Source organism: Miscanthus floridulus, chromosome 12, assembly GCF_019320115.1.
Source record: "Miscanthus floridulus cultivar M001 chromosome 12, ASM1932011v1, whole genome shotgun sequence".
Classification (NCBI taxonomy): Eukaryota; Viridiplantae; Streptophyta; class Magnoliopsida; order Poales; family Poaceae; genus Miscanthus; species Miscanthus floridulus.
The window spans coordinates 44,931,806-44,953,402 of record NC_089591.1 but is presented as its reverse complement, the minus strand read 5'-3'; the positions used below and the strand labels follow the sequence as shown (position 1 = coordinate 44,953,402).

The 21,597-nt window shown below is 48.5% G+C and overlaps 1 protein-coding gene and 1 pseudogene across 1 annotated transcript; one reads left to right on the top strand and one right to left on the bottom strand.

The window, feature by feature from the left end:
- Window positions 1-528: 528 nt before the first annotated feature.
- LOC136495386 (probable endo-1,3(4)-beta-glucanase An02g00850) lies at window positions 529-9,008 on the top strand (annotated as a pseudogene).
- Window positions 9,009-17,888: 8,880 nt separating this feature from the next.
- Window positions 17,889-21,267, bottom strand: LOC136497085 (cellulose synthase-like protein H1). Its single transcript, XM_066492868.1, has 8 exons — window positions 20,931-21,267; window positions 20,506-20,830; window positions 20,281-20,406; window positions 20,025-20,159; window positions 19,626-19,838; window positions 19,380-19,503; window positions 18,737-19,284; window positions 17,889-18,658 (listed from the first exon to the last, which is right to left on the bottom strand). Exons 1-8 carry the CDS (start codon window positions 21,209-21,211, stop codon window positions 18,086-18,088), a joined length of 2,325 nt encoding a protein of 774 aa, XP_066348965.1. The 5' UTR covers window positions 21,212-21,267; the 3' UTR covers window positions 17,889-18,085.
- Between the last annotated feature and the right edge of the window lie 330 nt (window positions 21,268-21,597).

The window sequence follows — 21,597 nt, the reverse complement described above, 5'->3', positions numbered from 1 at the left end:
TAGCTCAAATTGGTAGAACCATTCAACCATGTATTCTTAACAGGGATCGTTGTACTTCATCAAAACACAAAATTTCACATACAAAGATATATCAAAGAAAATAAACTACCATAGATTTCAAACTTTGTCAAAGTGCTATGTGTCTTGATTAGCAAAAACTCCTAGCTATGCAATATCATAGTAGGTAAGTTGCCATTAGTAATATTCTTTTAACATTTATCGCCCGATTTTTTTTTGTGTGTGGAGCATGTTTGATATTCTTTTTAACTCTTTATCGCCCGATATATCGCACTTATATCGTTAAACGATAAACAGAATTTCAGCCGATATGCGGCGCTTTATACTATCTCTAACCTTGATGATGAGGCACAGAAGCTGCTAAAAAATGCTGTTGGTGGTGTAAATCTTTTCTTTGTGCCAACCTCTCCATCACAAATGCGCCCCCCCCCCCCCCCCCCCCCCCCCCCCCCCCCCCCCCAACTCCCCTGCACACCCCACACCCTCCTCTCCTCCTGCATCCACTGCGCCATGTCTCAGGAAGGAGCCAACCTGCCCCAAGAAGTGGAGGGGGGCCATGATCAGGCCACCGCCCTCCACGGCAGCATCCCGGCGACGCCGACCGTGATGCCGGCCGGTTCCAACTCCAGCTCTGTCAGCATGCTGGCCAGCGCCGTCAACAACGCTGGGTTGTCCGAGCGTGCCAGCCCGGCGGTGCTCTCTACCGGTGAGGACAGCAACGCCGCGTCCAAGATAGCCAGCTTGGCGGTGCTCCAGGCCGGTGAGGACAGCAGCGCCGCGTCCAAGATCGCCAGCCCGGCGGTGCTCCTTGCCGGCGAGGAAAACAAAGCTGAGTTCAAGCTCGCAAGCCCGGCAGTGCTCCTTGCCGGCGAGGAGAAGGGCAACGATGCTGCTGGGTCCAAGCTCGCTAGCCCGGCGATGCTCCATGACTGCGACAACAGCAAAGCCGGGTCCCATGCTGGCGTGGACAACAACAACGCCCGATCCAAGCTCGCCAGCCCGGCGGTGCTCCACGCCGGCGATGGTAACAACGGCGGATCCAAGATCGCCAGCCCGGCCGTGCCCCAGGCCATCGTGGACATCACCACCGGGTCCAAGCTCGACAGCCCGGCGGTGCTCGCCGGCGAGCACAACAACGCCGGGTTCAAGGTCCCAAACCCCACAGTGCTCCATGCCAGCAAGGACATGGACAACAACGCCGGGCAGCCGAAGTTCGCCAGCCCGGTGTTGCTCCATGCTGGCGAGGACAACAAAGCTAGGACCAAGCTCGCCATCCAGGCGGTGTCCCATGCCGGCGGTAACGCTGGGTCGTCCAGGCTCACCAGATCGGCGGCGGCTGCGCTCCATGCCGCCAAGGAGAACGCATCCAAGCTCGCCATCCAGGTGGTGCCCCGCCCCCATGCCGGCAAGGACAACAACGCTGGGTCGTCCAAGGCTGTCACCAGACCAGCGGCGGTCGACGCCGGCGAGAGCAACCTCAGCAACGCCAAGGAGGGAAAGAACAACGTAGCTGGAGAACAACGTGCCCATAAGGCCGACGTGGGCGGCGTCAGCGGGAAGGGCAACGCCGCCGCGGTGGAGGACGCGGACCCCAACTTGCACATCTTTACGGAGAGGGAGCGGAGGAAGAAGATGAAGAACATGTTCAGCACCCTGCACGCGCTCCTCCCCCAGCTCCCCGACAAGGTCCGTGCATGGCTCTTTTTTTTTTTTCTTTTCTTGATTGAAGTTTTCCATGAGCGATGTCGAGATGATGTGCGCACGCAAGTTGAAAAATCGTTCCTTTGTTTTTCTTCGCTGTTTTCGTAAATCTTTCTATTCATATGCAGATCCCCAACTACATGCGTTGTCGCGAATTCTAGATTTTCACTTATTAGTGCTTGCTTTGGCAATGGTGTGATCATTAGAAGTAAATGGGGGAACTTCTGTATTTCTTATTAGGCAAAATTTGCTTGAGGACACCGCAGAAACATGTAATTGGTCAGCACACGCCACCAAACGGAAAATTTGCTTAGTACCATACAAATCTGTGGTTGTTTGCCGATGGACGCCGCGCTAAATAAAATAATTATTTCCACCATTACGAATAGCGGTGCATGTCAGGCAGGTAGAGGCAAAAATATCTACTCACTATGCTTTCTCTCTCCTGAGCAGTGGAAATGATTATTTTATTCGGCGCGGTGTTCACTGGCAAACAACCATAAATTTGTAATGGTAGTGGGCAAATTTTTCGTTTAGTGGTGTGTGCCGGCCAATTGCATATTTCTATATATGGTGTCCTCCAGCAAAATTTGCCTTCTTATTACTAAAGCATTTACGAAGTTCCCCACATCCGAATTTTATCTTCTCCGTCTTCGCACGACATCCTTCATCAGCTAGGTTAGGTTTTAGATCTCTAATTTGGATGCAAGTAGTAAGGAGGCAAGGGCATTCTGGGTTTTCTAGGTATATAGTTTTTGCTATGCTCCAAGACACACATTATGTGTAGATATATAATAAAAAGGAAAAACGGTGTTTTTGCCCCTGTCCAGAGGTTCAATTGTGATTTTACCCCTGTTTTTTTCAACTTTGTGATTTTACCCCTGTTATTTCGAAACGGAGCCGTTTACCCCTGATTTGGATATCCGTTATTTAGAGACTGATTAAACGATTAAAAAAAACAAAACACATAAAATCAGATGCGAAATGACTGAAATACCCCTTCCTCTTCTTCTTATCCGCCAAGACGGCAAGACCGGAACCGGGAGAGGCGCCCAGGCCCACCACAGCGAGCACTCCTCCGGTCCTCCCCATTCCCGAGTCCCGACCAACCACCGGCACCGACGCGGCCGCTCCCTAGCATGGCGTCCACCTCCGCGGCGCCGCGCACCACGAAGGAGCTCATGGACGCCCTCACCGCGCACCTCTCCCTCTACCACGCCGCGGCGAACCCTAGCCCCGCCGCCGCCGCTGCCTCCTCCCCGTCCTCCTCACCGCACGCCGCGATCCTCCGGTGGCTCGCCTCGCTCTCCCCCGCCGCGCGCGCCGTGGCCGCCGCCTCCCTCCTCTCCCCCGCCGCGGCTGCCACGCTGCTCTCCATGGTCCGCCGCCTCCACCTCCGCGGCCACTCCTTCTTCTTCGTCCTCCACTCGTCCCCGTCCACCTCCTCCGCGCACGGGGCCGAGGAGCCAACCGTCCTCTCGCGCCTCTCCCGGGGCCTCCTCGCCCGCGTCGCCGCGGGCTCCCGGGCGCAGGCGCTCCTCTTCGCCAACATCCTCCTCTTCCCCTCCTCCCCCGCGTCGTCACGGTGCCCCGACGCGATCACCGTCGCCGAAGCCTTCCTCGCTGACCTCGACGGCTTTGTCGCGGCCATGGACGAGATCTCTGGCGGGAGGTTCCTCTACTGCGGGGAGGGGGAAGTTGACCTGGCCGCACTGGTGTGCCAGGATTTCCCGGAGCTACCCTGGCTTAATGCCAAGGGGTACTACGTGATCGAGGAGTTTCTGGCCAACAGGTTGGAGATCGCACTGCGAATGTCATGGGCAGCGGCAGGGGGAGGGGGAGTTGGAGGGAGGAAGGCGGTGAGAATTGGGAAGGGTGTCAAGGAGAAGGCTGGACTTGCTGCAAACGTGTTCTGGAGGGAGAAGGGATATGTGGATTGGTGGATGAGGCTGGAGCCTCGGATGAGAGCAAGGATCATGGGGGCATTCTTTGGGAAAGGTGCAATTGCCCTGGTAATATGCTTTCTGTGCTGCATTTTGATATAATCTGGCAATTATGGATTTCAAATACTTTTGGGTTGCATTTCACAGTTGTATGCCTTATTTGCATAAGTGAGCTCCAGATTTCAGAGTCATATCTGTAATTTCGTATAAACTTTTACAATGATTTTAATTCAAGTGAGATGGTTTGGGATAAGATGTTTATTTGTTATTATTACATGAATACATGAACATTGTCAACCTGTGATTTAGTTAAGATGTGCATGAGTCAAGTAACTCTGGTTTGTGTTTATTAGGGGTGGTGTATCCCATACTGATGCATTTTGCGGTAGCTATTTTATTGTAAGAAATGTGTGGAAAGGCCGTTGATGGTGATGGAAGGATGGAAAAAGTGAGAGAAATAACATGGCATACTCTAGTCTTGCAATCTTATTTCTAAAAAACAGTTTAGGGAAAACAAATCATATTTCTTAATCTCGTAATAGGCCCTTGTATAGGAAATAGAAGCAAATTGTCTTTTCTTGTATTGACGTTAATTTATGCAAATGTAGGTGCACCTTTCCTTTAAATAAAAAAAAGCAAGGCAATCTAGTAGGTTTCAAAGAAACTTTTTCAAAAAGTATCTGAAATATGAAAGCACCTGGTTCAGGAATATGATGAAGATGGATTTCACATATATTTTTAAAGCATTGGTTCTTCTCTTGTTTTGGAAATGACATACAGAAGTTGCCTATTGTGTTATGTTTCTGCTGAGAAAAAAACCCTTCTTTTCCTCAAAAGGCACTAACATGTTCAAACTGTTTGGCAAGTGATGTTTTCTGAAATCCGCGTGCTTTATCTAACTGAAGTTTCGGCATAGTCTTAAATCAGGCTATGGAAGAGTTCATGGCTGCTGTATGCTGAGAACTTATCTGTGCATTTTCCTTAATGGCAGGAGTATGATGAGCTTATGGAAGAGTTCATGGCTGCTGTTAAGCAAATCTACGGTGAGAAAGTCCTCATTCAGGTGAGTTAGACTCAAAATTGTACTTTTGCTATGCCAGATTAATTGAGATAACCATCCTTCAGTTTATTGCCTTTTGTGGTTGGAACACTCACTAGAATTGCTGCCGCTCTGTCGAGAAAAATATTTTAATGTTAGTATATTATATAAGCAACTTTTCTCTGCCAGTAACGATGTGGCTGTAGTTCGTTCTCATCAACTTTCACATGTTTTCTTATACATTCATTTCTGGAAGGACATCTGGTATAATTTTGCCATCATTCTTTCTGTCCTGAGGGAGCGTTTAGCCACCTGGAGATCGCCATCACCTGCGTCCTGCCGCCGCCCCTGCGCCTTGTGCCAGAGACCATCCTGCGTCTTGTGCCAGAGACCATCCTTTTGATCCTAAAATTTTGAATATTTATCAATATTAAATCTGAGTTCAAATAATTGCAAGTTGTGCCAAATATGTTTGACCAAATTTAATCAATTGTCAGCATACAATAAAAAAGTCTAATTCCAAATCAAGGTAAAATCACAATTAGGCATAAACAGGGGCAAAATCGCATGGGCATTTATGTCCTTTTGTACAAAGTTTAACACCGTTAGGGGTGGATGACGGAGCAGGGGCAAACTGGTGCTTCGTGAATGGCACAGTAGGGGTAAATTCACAAAGTCAAAAAAAATAGGAGCAAAATCACAATTTCGATACAAAACAAGTGTACAAACGCAAGAGCCCCCTAATAAAAACTATGTATCTAGAAAAGGTAGGATGACTTGCAATTTAGAGCGGAGGCAGTAGTAAATAGCGCGTTAGCACTAGATCTTTATGTTAGGCTATTGGATATGAGTTAGCATGTCAACGGATTGGATGCTACAAATTTGGCATGATGTTACCGAAGACGAGCACTAGATGTGGATACCCGATCCAAATAAGGAAGAAAGTCGATATAGCTTGTTGGGTTTGGATCCGTTCGATATGTAAAATTAAAGTACTACTGTACATAACGGCTTGACGTAGTTTCTTGTCTTTGATCGAAATATAGCTATGATAAGCCATGACTGAAAATACCGTTGGCTGATTTGTTATGAGAGAAAATATTGTTCATTGGCTGAAAAAGTACGGTTTATAAGCCAAGCGAACATGACAGAGGCTTGATGTAGTTTCTTGTTTTGGATGGAAATCCAGCTCACAAAATAAATTAGGTGAGAAAATCACATAACTTAAGAGCATCTCGAGTAGTTTGGTAAAAACAACTCCCTATCTTAATTTTTTAGCAAAAAGGAAAAAAAAGCCTCCTTCAACAGTTCGATAAAAGAGCTCCTTAAAAAATAAAAAGTTGTCAAATATCCTCAACTCGTAGATTTTCAAAGTCCAGAGAACTCTATCTCTCCTCCGTAGACCTGTTTTCACGGCCAGAGTTTGTTTTTACCAGATATATTGTTGGTTTGATCTATTTCGCCGCCGCCTATCGGTCCGACCGCCGCTGCCCTTCTTCTCCGACACAGCTGGTAAGTACATGCCCTCCGCCCTTGCAGCCTTGTTTCCACGGTTGTGTGCCTGATGGTGGCATATAGCAACAGCCAGATGCATGGCCAAGCGCCCAGGCCATTGCTGAGGCTGCTTTGAGGTTGTAGCAGGTGTAGGTCTGCGGTGCCAGGTGATGGTTGCTGGCGCCTGGCAGAGCACTCACACATAGAGGGATGAAAGGGCGGTGGCAGTGTGCACGGATTAGATCCAAACCGATCTGAAAATAAATAAGACGTGAACCCTACTTTAGATTTTAGAAAATTTAAAAATAGAAAATTATTGGAGAAGGACAAAATATAAGGTTGCTATTTTTTTTATTAACTTGCTAAATCAATTAGTTTAGCAACTAAATTATATCAAAATCCTGGAGATGCTCTAACTAGCTTCTTGATAAATCATATACACAAGCTAAACCTGTTTATGGAAAGGCTAACCCAACTAGTGCATTGAGTGGGTTACACTAGTCCACTCTAATTCTCTGGGCCGGGCTTGGGCTTCATTTTCTTGCATCTGGGCACTGAAGCCCGAAAAGAGCCTAGACTTATCAGTAAAAATGCATGATGGCTAGGGACAAGCTCGGGCTTTTCTTTTTCTTTGGCTCGGTGTTAGCCTTTGGGTGGGCTCGAGCTGTAGGATTTGTCATTGGGCTTTTTAAAGCCCATCCCAGCCCGAGGTCTGAACATGTCTAATGTCTGCCCTGGTACTTGTTTTCACATACCCCTCCTCCCTCCAGCTTCAGTCGCCTTATTCTAACATCGCCTCTTCCATCATTCTAATCTCTCGTCTTAGCCATCTTTCTTCGCAACATAAAGCATCCTCCCTAATTTTCAATTATGGATTTTATTGCATACTAACCCCTCCCCCCTCGTCATCATATCCCTCCTCTCCCAGACCACGCTAGCAGCATGACTGGGAAACTACAATGAGGATGTGGAATCACTTGGCAATTGCAACATTTGATATCTAAATGTGGAATACTCCATGTTCAGTGAATTGTGTACTAGAGGGTGTGACACCCCCTCCCCTGAAGGGACAATATTTCTTAATTTTCATTAAAGCTAAGGAAACTGCAATACCTTATTTGCCATCGGTGTGCCCATGGCATCTGTGGCCTAGGCATATGGTGATGACAGATAAATAAGGGATTATGCAAAATTGCGTTGACAAGTAAGAAACTATTGACCTGATGAGTATAGTTGGTCCTGTCTTATTAATATAGGCTGTTTATTTAGAGGGTAATAGTCGGCACCGATGTTTGGCCAAATGAGTGGTTACTACTATGCATTATGGTTATAGTAGGAATGTGCTTTGAACCTTTTATGAGTGTTTTCAGTTAATTTTATTGGACTTAGATTCACCTTTTGTCCTGTCTTAATCTTTCATTTTGTAAATATGCATGTGTTCTGTTGGTAATTCAATGATTTTTCAGGGAACGTTTCCAGTTGTGCAAATATGCGTCGATTTCAGCGAATGTTTCTTCGTTCGATTTTATAATTAGTAATTCAATGATTCTTCAGTTGTATTGGTAGCATCTGCTGTAGCACAGTTATAATGGGAAAAACTGTAGAACGAAACTACTACCTTGAAATTTTGCAATGACTTGTATATATTTGAAGAGTTAAAAGAAATGGATACAATGAATACCGTACAGTTTATGCTCAAATCTATACAATAGTATAATAAGCGTCTATACAATAGTATAATAAGCGTGCAGTCCAAAAACTCCGTCTCCTCTCACAGAACACTGTTACCGGCACAGTCAACGCGCGATGTGTTTTCCCTGCTGAACAGTAACGGGTTTTCGTAAACAGTAACCAGGTTTTGGAACAGTAATGGGTTGCTATGAACAGTACTTACCCGTTAAGGAACAGTACCGCCCTGTTTTTTTCTCTTTTTTTTTTGACGCAAAATAAATATTTTTTCCCCACTATTACCCGCGCAAAGCGCGGGGTTCCCTGCTAGTTTATATGATGCTGCTGCAGGCTGACAAGGCCACCATAGTTGGGGAGGCCGTAACCTACATCAGGACTCTGGAAGGCACCCTCCAGAAGCTGGAGAAGATGAAGCTGGAGCGCAAGCGCGCGCGGGCGGCGCAGCAGCAGCTGGCGGTGGGTGCCGGCAGCAGCCGCGCGTCGTCCGCGCGCCACCCCGCACCAGCGCTGCCAGCACCAGCACCAGCGCCGGCGGCGTCGTCGAGGGAGGCGAACCTGGCGGACATGGTCCACAGCCTGGCACAGCAGGCCGCCGTGGCCGCCACGAACAAGGCCCTGGCGGCGGCCGGGGCCGGTGGCTCCGCCTCCTCCGCCGCTGCGCAGCTGCCCCGTGGTGCGGTGCCCTTCCCCGCGCCCGCGGCGGGGTTCCAGACGTGGACCGGGCAGAACGTGTGGTGGTGAGCGTGGCCAACAACGAGGCGTACATCAACCTGCACTGCCCGCGGGAGCCCGGCACGCTGACCAAGACGCTGTTCGTGCTGGAGAAGCACAGCATCGAGGTCGTCACCGCCACCATCTCCACCCACGACGGCTTCCGCATGTACGGCATCCATGCCCGCGTAAGTCACCAAACATTACCAGCTGGGTTCTTCTCTCTCTTGTATGAGTAGCTTCTCTCTATAATCAATCTATAACTGGGACCTTACAATTTTTTGTTTGCGTCGTGGACGACGGACCTGCAGGCGAATCCGGCGTCGGCCTCAGCTAGCTTTCCGGAGAATCTGTGTGCTGAAGACAGGTTCAAGCTGGCGGTGTCGGACATGGTGCAGCTCATCAACATCTGATCTGAGGCCAACGCGCTCATGCCCATGCTCGCCAATGCAACAAATCGCTCTGCTCCTTGGACTTGGAGTTGAGCTAGCTATGCTGCTGCCGTCGTCCTCGTTTCGTGTTAAGACTTGAGTCTGGTCGTCGTCGAACTCTTTTAATTTGTTTCTCAAGGAGTCTGGTTCGTGTCAAGTTTGGTCGTCGGTTTGAACTGTTTTTTTTTCTGAAAAAAAAGAGAGTCTGGTTCGTGTCAAGTTTGGTTGTCGGTTGAACTGCATGTTTTATGTCTCAAGATAAGAAGAGTCTGGTTCGTACCGTATAATAAGTACTGTTTGAAGTTAAACCTGTCGTGGATGACCTGTATGATATAGTTTGCTGCTCAGTAAGGTAAGTTCGGTTCCCAGAGAATCACGTCCTGAAACCGTTCCAGCCAGAAACACTTGTGTAATTTGTATAGGCCAGCCTTCACCAGGAATCATTCCTAGCAGGAATGATACTAGCCGAACGAGCCCTAAGGCTTTGTTCGGTTCCTTTGGATTTGACACAATGCGGATGGTTTCAGAGAGTCAATCCGGAGGACCGAACAAGGCCTAATGGAGTTGCAGACATGCTTGCTATTCGATCAGAAAATTCTGGGGGCCACGACCTCGTTGCTGTTCGTGACCCTCTCGTAAATTTTGGGCAGATCTGATGTTCCAATGCATGCGAAGTGAATCTACAAATGCTATGCATGGATTGTTGGCTTGCTGCCTTGATGCCCAACACTATCTGTTATTCTGTTTCCTCGTAGTTATTAGGACTGAACTAGTCATCGAACTGATGAGAGCATCAGTTCATTGGTTCACTGGTTCAACTATTGAGAATTGAAATAGCTGTAGACCATATAAATTGAACCGGCGACAAATTACATACTTCGACCCTCATATACAAGTCCATACATACACAAGAGTTGGCTATGTAATAGTATACCTAGTTTTTTTTTTCTTTTAAAAATTGAATCTCCAATGTTTCCTTATGAAACACAGTTCCTGTTTGACAAACCCAATCTTATAGCTTTCCTATATCTGGGAATTATTAGTTACACCCATGATCAGAAACTACAATAGTTTTTTTTTTCTTTGGCAGGTGACATGACGATGACAAATAAAATGATTTCATTTTTGCTATAGTTTTAGTATTTCATTTTGCCATTGGCAAGACAGCTTGCTCCTTCAATACTTTGTTCGTTCAAGCGAACAATTCATTGATGTTCGACAACCCCAAAACAAATTGCTGGAGAAGATGATGCGAGGTAGGAAGGGCTGTTCGATTTAGGCCATGACAACAACATTTACCATCTTAGTATTTAGCCAACAAAATAAGCCATTATGATCTAAAAATTACGAGATTAATCAAGAAAAATACATCCATAGTTTGATTTTATGATGAACTGATGGCTTAGATTAAATCAAATCGTTCATTCCTAATATATCTGTAAGATAATATTCAGAAAAAAGAAAATAACCTAGGTTGTTGGATTTTACGATGACGATCTAAATGTTTTAGATCAAATCAAAGAGTCGATGCCTAATTCAATTATAAGATTAATTTTAAAAAAGGATTAACATACAACTGGAAAATATGCCATTTTCTGGCTCCTCACTCACAGATTTGACACAAATGATTACAAAATTATCATTGGAGCTATTTTTTGCCAAACATTTTTCAAAATGTCTCAGCTTCACCAGAAAAGTTGCTCCACAAGAGGAGGTGGAGTGCCCTTTTAGGCCGAAGCCTAGCCAAACTAGCCCTTAGTGGGTGACAGTTGTAGCCCTATTCATCTATTAAAAATGTCAACCTTCCTAGGAAAAAAAGGACCAAGGCCTCTATGGGAGATGGAAGTGTATAGTTTGACAAAAACCTGTTCTGTATTGTAATGTAATCCTACTCATCTATGATATAAAGGTCAACTTTTCCTACAAAATAGGGTTAATTAGAGCAATTCCTTTATAAATTCAATGTTTTTGAGAAATACCACTACTTTCATCTAATAATGTTGGTACCATTATAATTCGTTTGAAACATGAAATATGCCACTTTGTACACCCATGGGCTACTTGGACCCACCTGTAGCCAATAATATTTTTGTATAGACCAAAATGCCCTTGCCATTTTGCCTCTCTCCACTCGTAGACACGTGGGCCCCATCTGTCATCCCTTACCTTTCCTTTACCGCTCAACTTCAGGCACCATGTGCCACATGCCGCTGCCATCACATGCGGCTCTCCTCTCCTATGTCGCGAGCCACCGCCGCCTAAGGTCCCCATCGTTGGAGTAGGCAGCACTCGAACTTGTCGTCCTCCGTGCGGGCCTTGCAGTGGTCGGCAACGATGGTTATGAAGGCCGTGGGCGTACCTGCTACACGCGCACTCTGCTCGCACGTGTGTTGCCTCCTGCACAGTCGTCATTGGTTGAACCTATCTCACTGGGTAAATGTCTCTGGTGAGTGGAGGAGGACACCATCAGGCGCGTCTTTGGTGAGCAGCGTGACTAGTGTTGCAGTGGAGGAGGTGAAGCGAATGACGGAGATAGGGTGGCGTCGATGACGCCTTTTATGGGGAAGTTGTGGTTGTCTGGTGAAGGACAAGAAGGGGATGATAGGTGGGACCCACATGTCAGTGTCAGACTGGGCACATTTTCACCAAAAACCGAAGACCGAACCGAAGACCAAACCAAACCAAAATTTTGGTTTTTTCGGTCTTCGGTTTTGGTTTCGGTTTTAAGTTCAGTGAACTTCGGTGTTCGGCCTCGGTTTCGGTTTCTGGGTGCCACCGAACCGAAACACCGAGCAACCAAGCAACGTTCAGTAGCAAGCGACACAGGCTAAATAAAAGCAGCGAGCCAATAGCCAACACACGGAGCAGCAAGCGACAGCCCAGCCCAATAAAGGCCCACCACACTCCAAGTCTCCAAGTTACACGAGTATAGCCCAGCCAGCTGCCGCACGCGACCTGTATCAATCATTCACTCGTCCCAACCCTATCCATCCATCCATCCATCCACGCACCACGCAAGTTGCAGCGGCTGCAGCGGCGACCGGTGACGGCGGGTCGGCGGCACTCTGAAAGCTCTAGTTTGGTTTTGGTTAATTGATGAAACCCTAAGTGCTAACATAGTTTATCAAAGTGATTATGAGATAGGTAGCACTACTCCAAGTGATGAAGCAATGGCGAAGATCATGACGATGGTGATGGCATGGTGATGATCAAATGCTTAAACTTGGAAAAGAAGAAAGAGAAAAACAAAAGGCTCAAGGCAAAGGTAAAATTATAGGAGCCATTTTGTTTTAGTGATCGAGACACTTAGCGAGTGTGATCACATTTAGGATCGATAGCCGTACTATTAAGAGGGGTGTAACTCGTATCGAAATGCGGTTATCAAAGTGCCACTAGATGCTCTAACTCATTGCATATGCTGATATGCATTTAGGATCTAGTGGAGAACTAACACCCTTGAAAATGTTTGTGAAAATATGCTAACATATGTGCACAAGGTGATACACTTGGTAGTTGACACATTTGAGCAAGGGTGAAGAAGTTAGAGGTGAAATGGAGTTAGTCGCAAAGATGCTGGGTCGCTCATCGACTGGACACTGAAGGGTTGCGTCCGGTCGTGTTGTCGGTCAGCACAGTAAGAAGTCACAGTGTGACCGGACGCTGGCAGAGTCTGGTCGAGCATGACCGGACGCGTCCGGTCGGCAAAAATGGGTTTTGGAACCTTACCGTAAACGACCGGACGCTAGGTGTTCAGCATCCGGTCAACTCAGGCACAGTGTCCGGTCAAGTCTGATGATCGTTGAAGTCAGGACACGTGGCTGACTGCGAGCGACCGAACGATGGGTGCTCAGCGTCCGGTCAACTGACCGAAGCGTCCGGTCAGCCCGCGTTATGCCCAGTGAAGAGGTATAACGGCTCTATTTCATGGGGGCTTCTATTTAAACCCCATGGCCGGCTCAAGCTCACTCTCTTGCACATTTTCATTGACATAGCAACCTTGTGAGCTTAGCCAAAGCCCTCCCACTCATCTCTATCATTGATCCATCATCTTTGTGAGATTAAGAGAGAATCCAAGTGCATTGCTTGAGTGATTGCATCTAGAGGCACTTGGTATTCGTGTTGCGCTGCGGATTTCGCTTGTTACTCTTGGTGGTTGCCACCACCTAGATGGCTCGGTGCAGCAATGGAGGATCGGCACGAGTTGGTGATTGTTCGTGGCCGTCTCCGATGATTGTGAGGGGAGTTGTACCTTCCCCGGCGGAGTGCTAAAAGGTAACTCTAGTAAATTGCTCGTGTCATTGAGTTACCTCACTTGTGGGTAGGTTCTTGCGGTGTCTAATCGTGTGGACGAGGTTTGTGAAACACCTCTTAGCCGCCGAACCACCAAGTGTTGGTCGACACAACGGGGACTAGCATGTTGGCAAGCACGTGAACCTCGGGAGAAAAATCAGTTGTCTCTTGCCATTTGATATTCTCCCGGTGATTGGTTTCATATACATCTTGTGATTGATTCATTCCTCTACACGGCGGTATAACCATCCTACTCACTCGTTTACATTCTTGCAAATTAGTTGTAGCAAGCTCTTTAGTGTAATTAGATTTGAGAGCTTGCTTTGCTATTTAAGTTTGCTTAGTGGAGCTCTTTAGAGTAGAAAGATTGAGAGCTCTTAGTGAGTAGTATCGTAGCAAATTGTGTGTCTAGCTATCATTGCAACTAGAATTGTTGGATAGGTGGCTTGCAACCCTTGTAGAGCTAGAGCAAGTTTGCATTTCACTATTTGTCATACTAATCAAATTGCTCTAGTTGATTTATAGATTTTTAAATAGGCTATTCACCCCCCCTCTAGCCACATTAGGACCTTTCACACTCGTAACCCTAGCCCAGCCTCAGAGTTGGAGGCGGCGCGCGATGCCAGGCGAGCGGCGACAGTGGCGAGCCACTTCCGGTGAATCGGCAGTTGAGGCCGACGACAGCGGCTTGCTGGCCAGGCAAATCAGCGGCGGCACGAGCGGCGTGGCGGGACCTGGAAGGCGAATCGGCTGCAATGCTCATCGCGAGCAGCACTAGCACCTGCGGGCGCGAGTTGAGTAGGGCATCAGAGTGGGACATCGCGGCTGCGGGCGGCATCAGCGGACCACTGTACCTTGCTCGATTTGTTCGTTCTGCCGTTCTTCATTCTCCCTATTGATTTGTTTTGGTGTTTGCCTTGGTTGGTTCGGTGGAACCGAAAAACCGAACAACACCGAATTCGTCGGTTTTCGTTTATGTGGAAAACCAATCAGTTGTTGATTTCTGCAAACCGAAGTTTACAGGAGCCGAACAAACCGAACCAATTCGTCGGTTTTAACCGAATGCCCAGGCTGATGTCAGTGAGTAAGGAGTTGGAGAGCAGTGGAGGCATTTTGGTTCCATATGAAAATATGATGGTTTGCATGTGGGTCCATGTAGTTTACGGGGGAAGAAAGTGGCATATTGTAAGTTTTGGTTGAATTGTTATGGCACTAGTGATATTAGATGAAAAATAATAATGTTTTAGAAATGCTAAATTTATAAAGGCATTGATTCTAATTGTAATTAACTCAAAAATTAAAAAGGGTCTACGTCTTCTATGGGAGACGAGAAGTACATAGTAAACATGTTCAGTATCGGGCGCGTCTTCGGCGAGCAGCGCGGCCAGTGTTGCAGTGGAGGAGGTGAAGTGAACGATGGAGATGGGGTGGTGTATTGGTGTCGACGACGCCTTATGGGGAAGATGTGGTTGTCTGGTGAAGGAGAGGAAGGGGATGACAGGTGAGACCCACATGTCAGTGAGTAAGGAGTTGGAGAGTAGTGGAGGCATTTTGGGTCTATATGAAAATACGATGGTTTGCATGTGCGTTTATGTAGTTTACGGGCAAAGAAAGTGGCATATTGTATGTTTTGGATGAATTGTAATGGTACTAGTGATATTAGATGAAAAATAATAATATTTCAGAAACGCTAAATTTATAATGTAATTAACTCAAAAATTAAAAAGGGTCTACGTCCTCTCTATGGGAGACGGGAAGTACATAGTAAACCTGTTCTGTATAGTAAGCGGCAAAATCGTCAAAAACAAATAAAAATGTTCTGATTGCAAGAAGAAAAAATCGTAAATTTTTTTTTTGCAAGGCGCACCTGGTGTATTAACCAGGTAGGTCCTGGTGGCTGCCAATTTTTTCTTGAACAATGTTTAGGTTCGCTATGTGCACATACCGTGCACCGTGCCACCAGCACACGAGCTACGGCTAACTCGTGCTCTGAGTGTGCCTTCATTTGTGGCATGCCTGTCGTTGGCTCCGTCGCCCATTTCAGCTCAATCGCGCATGCCTAGCCCTCCTCTATGGGACTAAAGCGAGAGCCACGTCTCCTCCTGGTATCTCCACAGTTGGTTCACTGGTTTATTACCTAGGCTTTTATGTGTTTATTATTAGAGAGAATTTCTTATTTGGCCCTGATTGAAACTTGCTTTTCTTTCTTGGCCCTGAAACAAATTTTCTTACCTATTTAGCCTCACTTTAACTTTTGATTTCTAATCTGGCCTTACCGTCAGCTGCGGCCTCTAACGGTGTTAAGTGGTACATGAAATGACCAACTTACCCCTCAGATGTTATGAGGAACCAAAGAGCATTTGTGGGGTTTGGTGCTTGATTGTTCCATGCTTATTTGCCTGCTCAAAGTTGTTTATAGTAGCATTTGCATCACAATGCTAGCAGCGGTTCCAGGGCCATGGAAAAAAAGCAACACGCTTTCCTTTCCACAACCATCGCAAAAAAAACACGAGCTCCGCTCGGTCTGGACTCCACCACTGCTGCCTGCCGCACGCGGCCCCTGGCAAAGCCGCACCCCCCACAGAGCTTGCAGCTGCGCCTGGCGTCCACCACCGCCCGCAGCCCCGTCAGTGCCTCGCCGTCTGTCGCCCGCGCTTGGCATCCGTGCGCCGCCACCTGCCGTGTGCCGCCCTTGGCCCCCGGGAAATCACACCTGCCGCCGCGCCTGCCTATTTTGCTTTTCCATTTGTTGATTGTCATTGGCGATGTGTTCAAGAGCAGTGCATTAGATCTAGGACAGACCCACAGCTTGTGTAACGAGCAGATAACTGGGTCATCATCTTCCTGGCAGCCAGCAATGTCAGCCCATTGCATATTTCTGAGTCCAGCTCCTAGCAGTAGATTCGTACTTCGCGCGATCAGTCTTGTACATGTGAGCAATCTCTGGGACCAATGGATCATCAGGGTTTGGGTCCGTTAGAAGGGAACAAATTGAGAGGAGGACCTGAAAATTATGGGCATGTATTAGCTAAAGATGCAAACTAGAAAAGTTAACAGATAAGTGTGCAGGAGGTTGGTATGTTTTGGTTAATCTGCAGAATCTGCTAGATGATCCCAACTTCTTAAATAGGTCACACTAGAGTTATCTTGAAGTAGCTTGTAGCAATGTTACATGGAGAAGAGAATAAATACTAACCTTAGAAACTGTCAAAGCAGGGCTCCATTGTTCCTTCAAGATATCAAGATAGATGCTCCCATTATTGTTGATATTCGAATGGAAAACCTTTGTCTTGAATGCAACCTGCAAAATGTAATAAATGATGAGCACACAGACAGGTATTTCAGATTCAGTTGGATTGCTAATGCGCATGTGTAGATAGAGCTAAGTTTTGCAAAGAACAAGGTTGGTTCTCACATTAAACAGGCTAAATCAAACCAGTGGTCCAATATAGAATGGAATGGCAAAATAAAGAGCTAACAATTTCACAGAAATCATAGTATGCATGCATAGATTATAACATGTCATGGGCAGTGTCGATATTTGTTGACAAGCAGCACATAAGTGTCAAATTCAGAATTAGTTGGAGACGTTCCATGCCAGTAATTCTTCTAATTGGGATCTAGCCATCTAGGAAATAAGTGGACAACTAGGGTAACAGGAATGGGGGTGCAATAATTCATATGAACTGACGTGCATAAACAAATGGAAACTAATTGCTAGTTCTGTGTACAAGTACAACTGAAGACTGTTGTTATGTACATACATCAGCATATTAGATTTGCTAGTGTCACAGTGTAGGGGCTGATGGCCCTGAAAGCACTCAGCAGGTTTGCATGCAAGTACATGACTATCATGGTGCGTGAGCGCTGCACTTATCTAAACAACAACGGCTTGTTTGATGCCGACAAAATTACTCAACCCATCTGAACAGAAAGGTGAATTTATTTTAGGGCCACGAAAGAAAAGCAAGTTTTAATTAGGACCAAATAAAAAATTTTCTCTTATTATTACGTCAGGTCGATCAATGGAGCCTGGCTGTGTCTTTTCCGGGCTGAAAGCTTCTATAAGAATTTAGTTTAGGGCCCGTTCAATTATCTCAGTTCCGGGCTCATCCCGGACGAAACCGTTCCGACGCTATTTAAATTAGGAAACTCAGCTAAGAATCGTTCCCAACCCCAACCAAACGAGGCCTTAGTTGCAAACACGCTGAAACCGATGGGATCCTGAAAGCTTGCGCGTAACTTGCAAATTGCAATCTGCTCCGAATTTCTGTTTTCTAACAGTAGACGACATGCCACGTGTCACATAGCTCGTGTGCTGGTGTGACATGTGACATGTGACATGTGTGTCCAAATATCTTGTGCAAGAATTCTGTACAAACAGTGGAAGCAAAGGTACAATGCAATCTTAGTCACAACACAACACGTTGTGGATTACGGATGGATGGGGTTGCAGACAAGTTTCCGTTTCCCAGATGATTCCCGTCACGTCAGCCAACCATCGCAGCAGGAGGTGTAGTTGTGATGCCGGCGAAGTTAGGGCGTGTTTAGATTCCAAAAAATTTTGCGCAGTATTCGTCACATCGAATCTTGCGGCATATGCATAGAGTACTAAATATAGATGAAAAAAAACTAATTACACAGTTGGGTGATAAATCGCGAGACGAAACTTTTGAACCTAATTAGTCCATAATTATACACTAATTGCTAAATACAAATGAAAGTGCTAACCAAAATTCAAAAAATTTTAGATCTAAACGGGGCCTAAGTTAGTTGCGTGTGCACAGGTGCGCGAACGCGGCGACGAGCAGAGCAGCCTTGAGCCTGACGCTCCATGGGATGCCGTAGCTTCCCTTGCCGACGAGCCCCCTCACGAACGGCCAGAAGCAGAGCACCAGCCATCCACAGCACACGAGCTCCCCGGCGCCCGGGCCACCTGCGGCGGGCACTGCACCGGCGACTACCCTCCACGCTCCGACGGCGACGGCGACGATGCTCAGCATCGCGAGCGCCGTCGGCGGGACGAACACCGGCGACGAGTCGAAGGTGAACCGCCCCGGGTCTGCGCCGCCGTCCACGCTGTCTCCATCGCCGCCGGCGACGTCGGGCGAGCTCTGCTGCTCCTTGCGCGTCACCTCGAACACCGTATCCGAGAGGCCGACCGTCTTGAGGACCACGGTGAGGAACGCGAGCAGCCAGGCGGACGACGACACGATCCGCTGCATGCTGTGGTTGTTCCACCAGGCGCGCACCGAGAGCCGGCAGTCCTTGTACTCGCCCAAGTTGTACACGTTGTAGGCCAGGAACAGCGCCAGCGGGATGACGAAACCCGGTTCTGACAACTGCATCACAAGAAGATGAAATTTCAGAAACTCTGCCACTTTGGCAAGAAGGACCGGCCGGTGATGGAAAAAGATTACCTTTGGCAAGAAGGAGCGATTCGCAATGAGGCAGTAAGGTGCTAGCAATGCATAGCACAAGTCGAAAGGTGCCCTGACGGGCCACACGTCGATGACTAGGTAGGCGACGCATTGCCGGAAATCGAGGCGCTTGAACGCGGAGAGGAGGAGCGGGTTATGACGGCTGAGGAGTATCTCCAGCAAGCCCGTCGCCCATCTCTTGTACTGGGTGAGGCTGGCCGGCCCGCCGGTGGGCGCGCCGCCGAGGAACGCCGGCGGGTCGGGGTTCAGGATCGCCGACCTCCAGCCGGCGGCGTGGATGCGCTGCCCCGTCAGGACGTCCTCGGTCATGGACCCGTAGACCCAGCCAACCTCCTGGCCCCAGCTCGTGCCGGCCTCGTAGCTGCAAGCAGAGACTTGGTTCGCTGCTTCGATGCGACTCGTTAGGTCGTCTGCCACCACAGTCGTTGGCGCCTTGGACATGTCGCCGGAGATGGTGCTCCTCGCCGATTCGATCAGTTCATTCGATCTGCCGAACCTGTTCTGTAGCTCCTTGTAAGATGGTGAATCTGCCAGAGTTTGTATTGTACAATACAACCAGTCAAGAGCATAGTCTGAATCAGAATACATTGCGGAGCACAGTCAGTCATTCGAAAGATGTCACCTTTGATGCTGGTGGTGGTGGTGGCGGAGTCTGGTGGCACGCCGTACATGACTTTCCTACGGTGAAAGCAACCCGTGCCACAGTAAAATAAGCCTTGAAGTCCGGCAACTCCGTATCCAATTTTCTACATAAGCTCACCAGCACAGACGACGACAAAGGTGTCGATATATACAAGCTAAGACAGTGTTTCTCTTAGTGATCGAGCTAGTACTCCTATGATAATGATAGTCATCTGCACGACTGTACCTCGAATAGAACCTGCATCTGGTTGCCAAAAGGATCGTCCTTGAGGGCGCCGTAGAACTTCTGCGGCGCCTGGACGAAGCCGCTGTGGACGTCGTCGTCGAAGCCCATGAGGAGGCACATGGCGTGGAGGGCGACCTGCGGGTTGTTGGCAAACATGTCGCAGTCCACGTTTAGCATGATGGGAGAGTTGGTCACCACGCCGGACACCCTCGTCTGCAGTCAGTGCACAGGCAAATGCATGTTCAGGCTCAGGAGGCACCTCTCCACTCATCAGTTGCACTACGGACGGTGAGCTTATCCTGCTGCATGCCATGCCGTTGCCTTGCCAGTTGCCACCCATGGCAATATGCGGCACGGACTGCCCGTGAGACGGGACCGAACGCTCATGACTGTACGCACCAGGACGTTCATGGCCCCGGCCTTGAAGTGGTGGTGCTGTGTGGGGCTCTTCTCCCTGGAGACGTATATGAGGCTTGGAATTCCATCGCCTGCAGCCTGATTGCTCTTGCTCTTGCTGCTGTTGTCCCACAGCACCTGAACACTCGCCGGCAGGACAAGAACGTGGGCCGTGTTTGTTAGCAAGAAAACAAAGCAACGAGATGTGGGCACGCGTTTCACACGAGTACCATTTTGCCATCTATCAGTTCGTCTCTACCTTGACTATGGTCAGATGGTTCCGGTGGTCAGCGCCCACGAACTCGGCGAACTCGCCGTCGCCGCGCCGGACTAGAGATTCCTCTTCCGCGTTCTCGATCCGGCGGACCAACTCCTCGTACTCGTTCTACATGCAAGAACACGACCAGACACTGGCACGTAAGTGTACGTGCACGGCGGATGTTACTGACATCAAGAAAAAATTTACAGTAGCTAGCAGCTTTACCTTCATGAACGTCCAAGCGCGCAGGAACTCGGAGTCGTCGGCGGCGGCCCCGGCAGCGCCGGAGGAGAAGTACACGAAGGGAGCCCGGACCCCGACACCGTACTCCTTGCAGAACGGCACCCAGAGCTTGGCGAACTCGGCGGCCTCGCGCAGCGCGTAGCAGGTCACCGGCGAGCACCCATCGTCGGAGACGTAGCACGTCAGCTTGCCCGCCGGGTAGTCCAGCGCCAGCAGCGACAGCACCGTGTTCACCGTCACCACCGGCGGCTCCAGCTTCGGGTCCGCCGTCGTCACGAACATGTCCACCGCCGGCAGCTCGTCGGTGCTGCAGACGACGAATAAATAAATAAATCATTACGATCGTTTTCCGGGAGAAAACCTAGCTTAGTCTTGGTGGCACAGTACTTGCCAGCACCACCACTCACCGTTGAGCGAGGCGTTCAGGGTGCGTGTCGAAGCGGACCGGGTTCCACTTGGCGTTTATGTTGATGAGCCACACCACCGTGAACCACGCCTCGCAGATGAGCGCGGCGACCCAGCACCACGTGCACGCCGGCGCCGCGCCGCCCGCCGCCACCAGCGAGGACGCACGGCGAGCGAGGAGGGCCAGGAGCAGGAAGAGAACGGCGAGGTCGGCTAGCTTCCACGCCGTGCGGGGGAGCCGGACCCTCTCCTGCAGCTGCAGCTTCGTCTTGGTGCTCGCCATGGCCGACCGATCCAGCCGGACGGGCGCTTGGTCACTCTCACCACTCAGCTGTGTAGCACGCGAGAACCACAAGAAAACATATACAAGAACCAGTTGGTACGGTTCATCATATATAGGCGACACACGCTCGCAGCCAAGGCATAGTGTCTAGCTTCGCCTGGCACATTGCAGTACATTGTCTAATCTCCAACATAGTTAAATTATTTTCCTTTGTTTTAGACATTCTCAGCGAAGAGTTTCGTAGAGATGTTTCCGAGAACGTATAATCTCTATCTCTTCTCTTCTCTTCTCTTCTCTTCTCTTTTCTCTCTACAACTAAAAAATTCCTATGGTCAACATCTACGCAGCAGGACGATAGGTCGTGCGACCTTCGCTTCACCCCGACG

Excerpts from the sequence above, each read along its gene's own strand:
- LOC136497085 (XM_066492868.1), bottom strand. The coding sequence starts at position 21,211 with ATGGCGAGCACCAAGACGAAGCTGCAGCTGCAGGAGAGGGTCCGGCTC. Across the intron at positions 20,831-20,930 it reads CCTGAACGCCTCGCTCAACG|CACCGACGAGCTGCCGGCGG; the intron begins GTGAGTGGTGGT and ends CGTCGTCTGCAG. Across the intron at positions 20,160-20,280 it reads ACCATCTGACCATAGTCAAG|GTGCTGTGGGACAACAGCAG; the intron begins GTAGAGACGAAC and ends GCGAGTGTTCAG.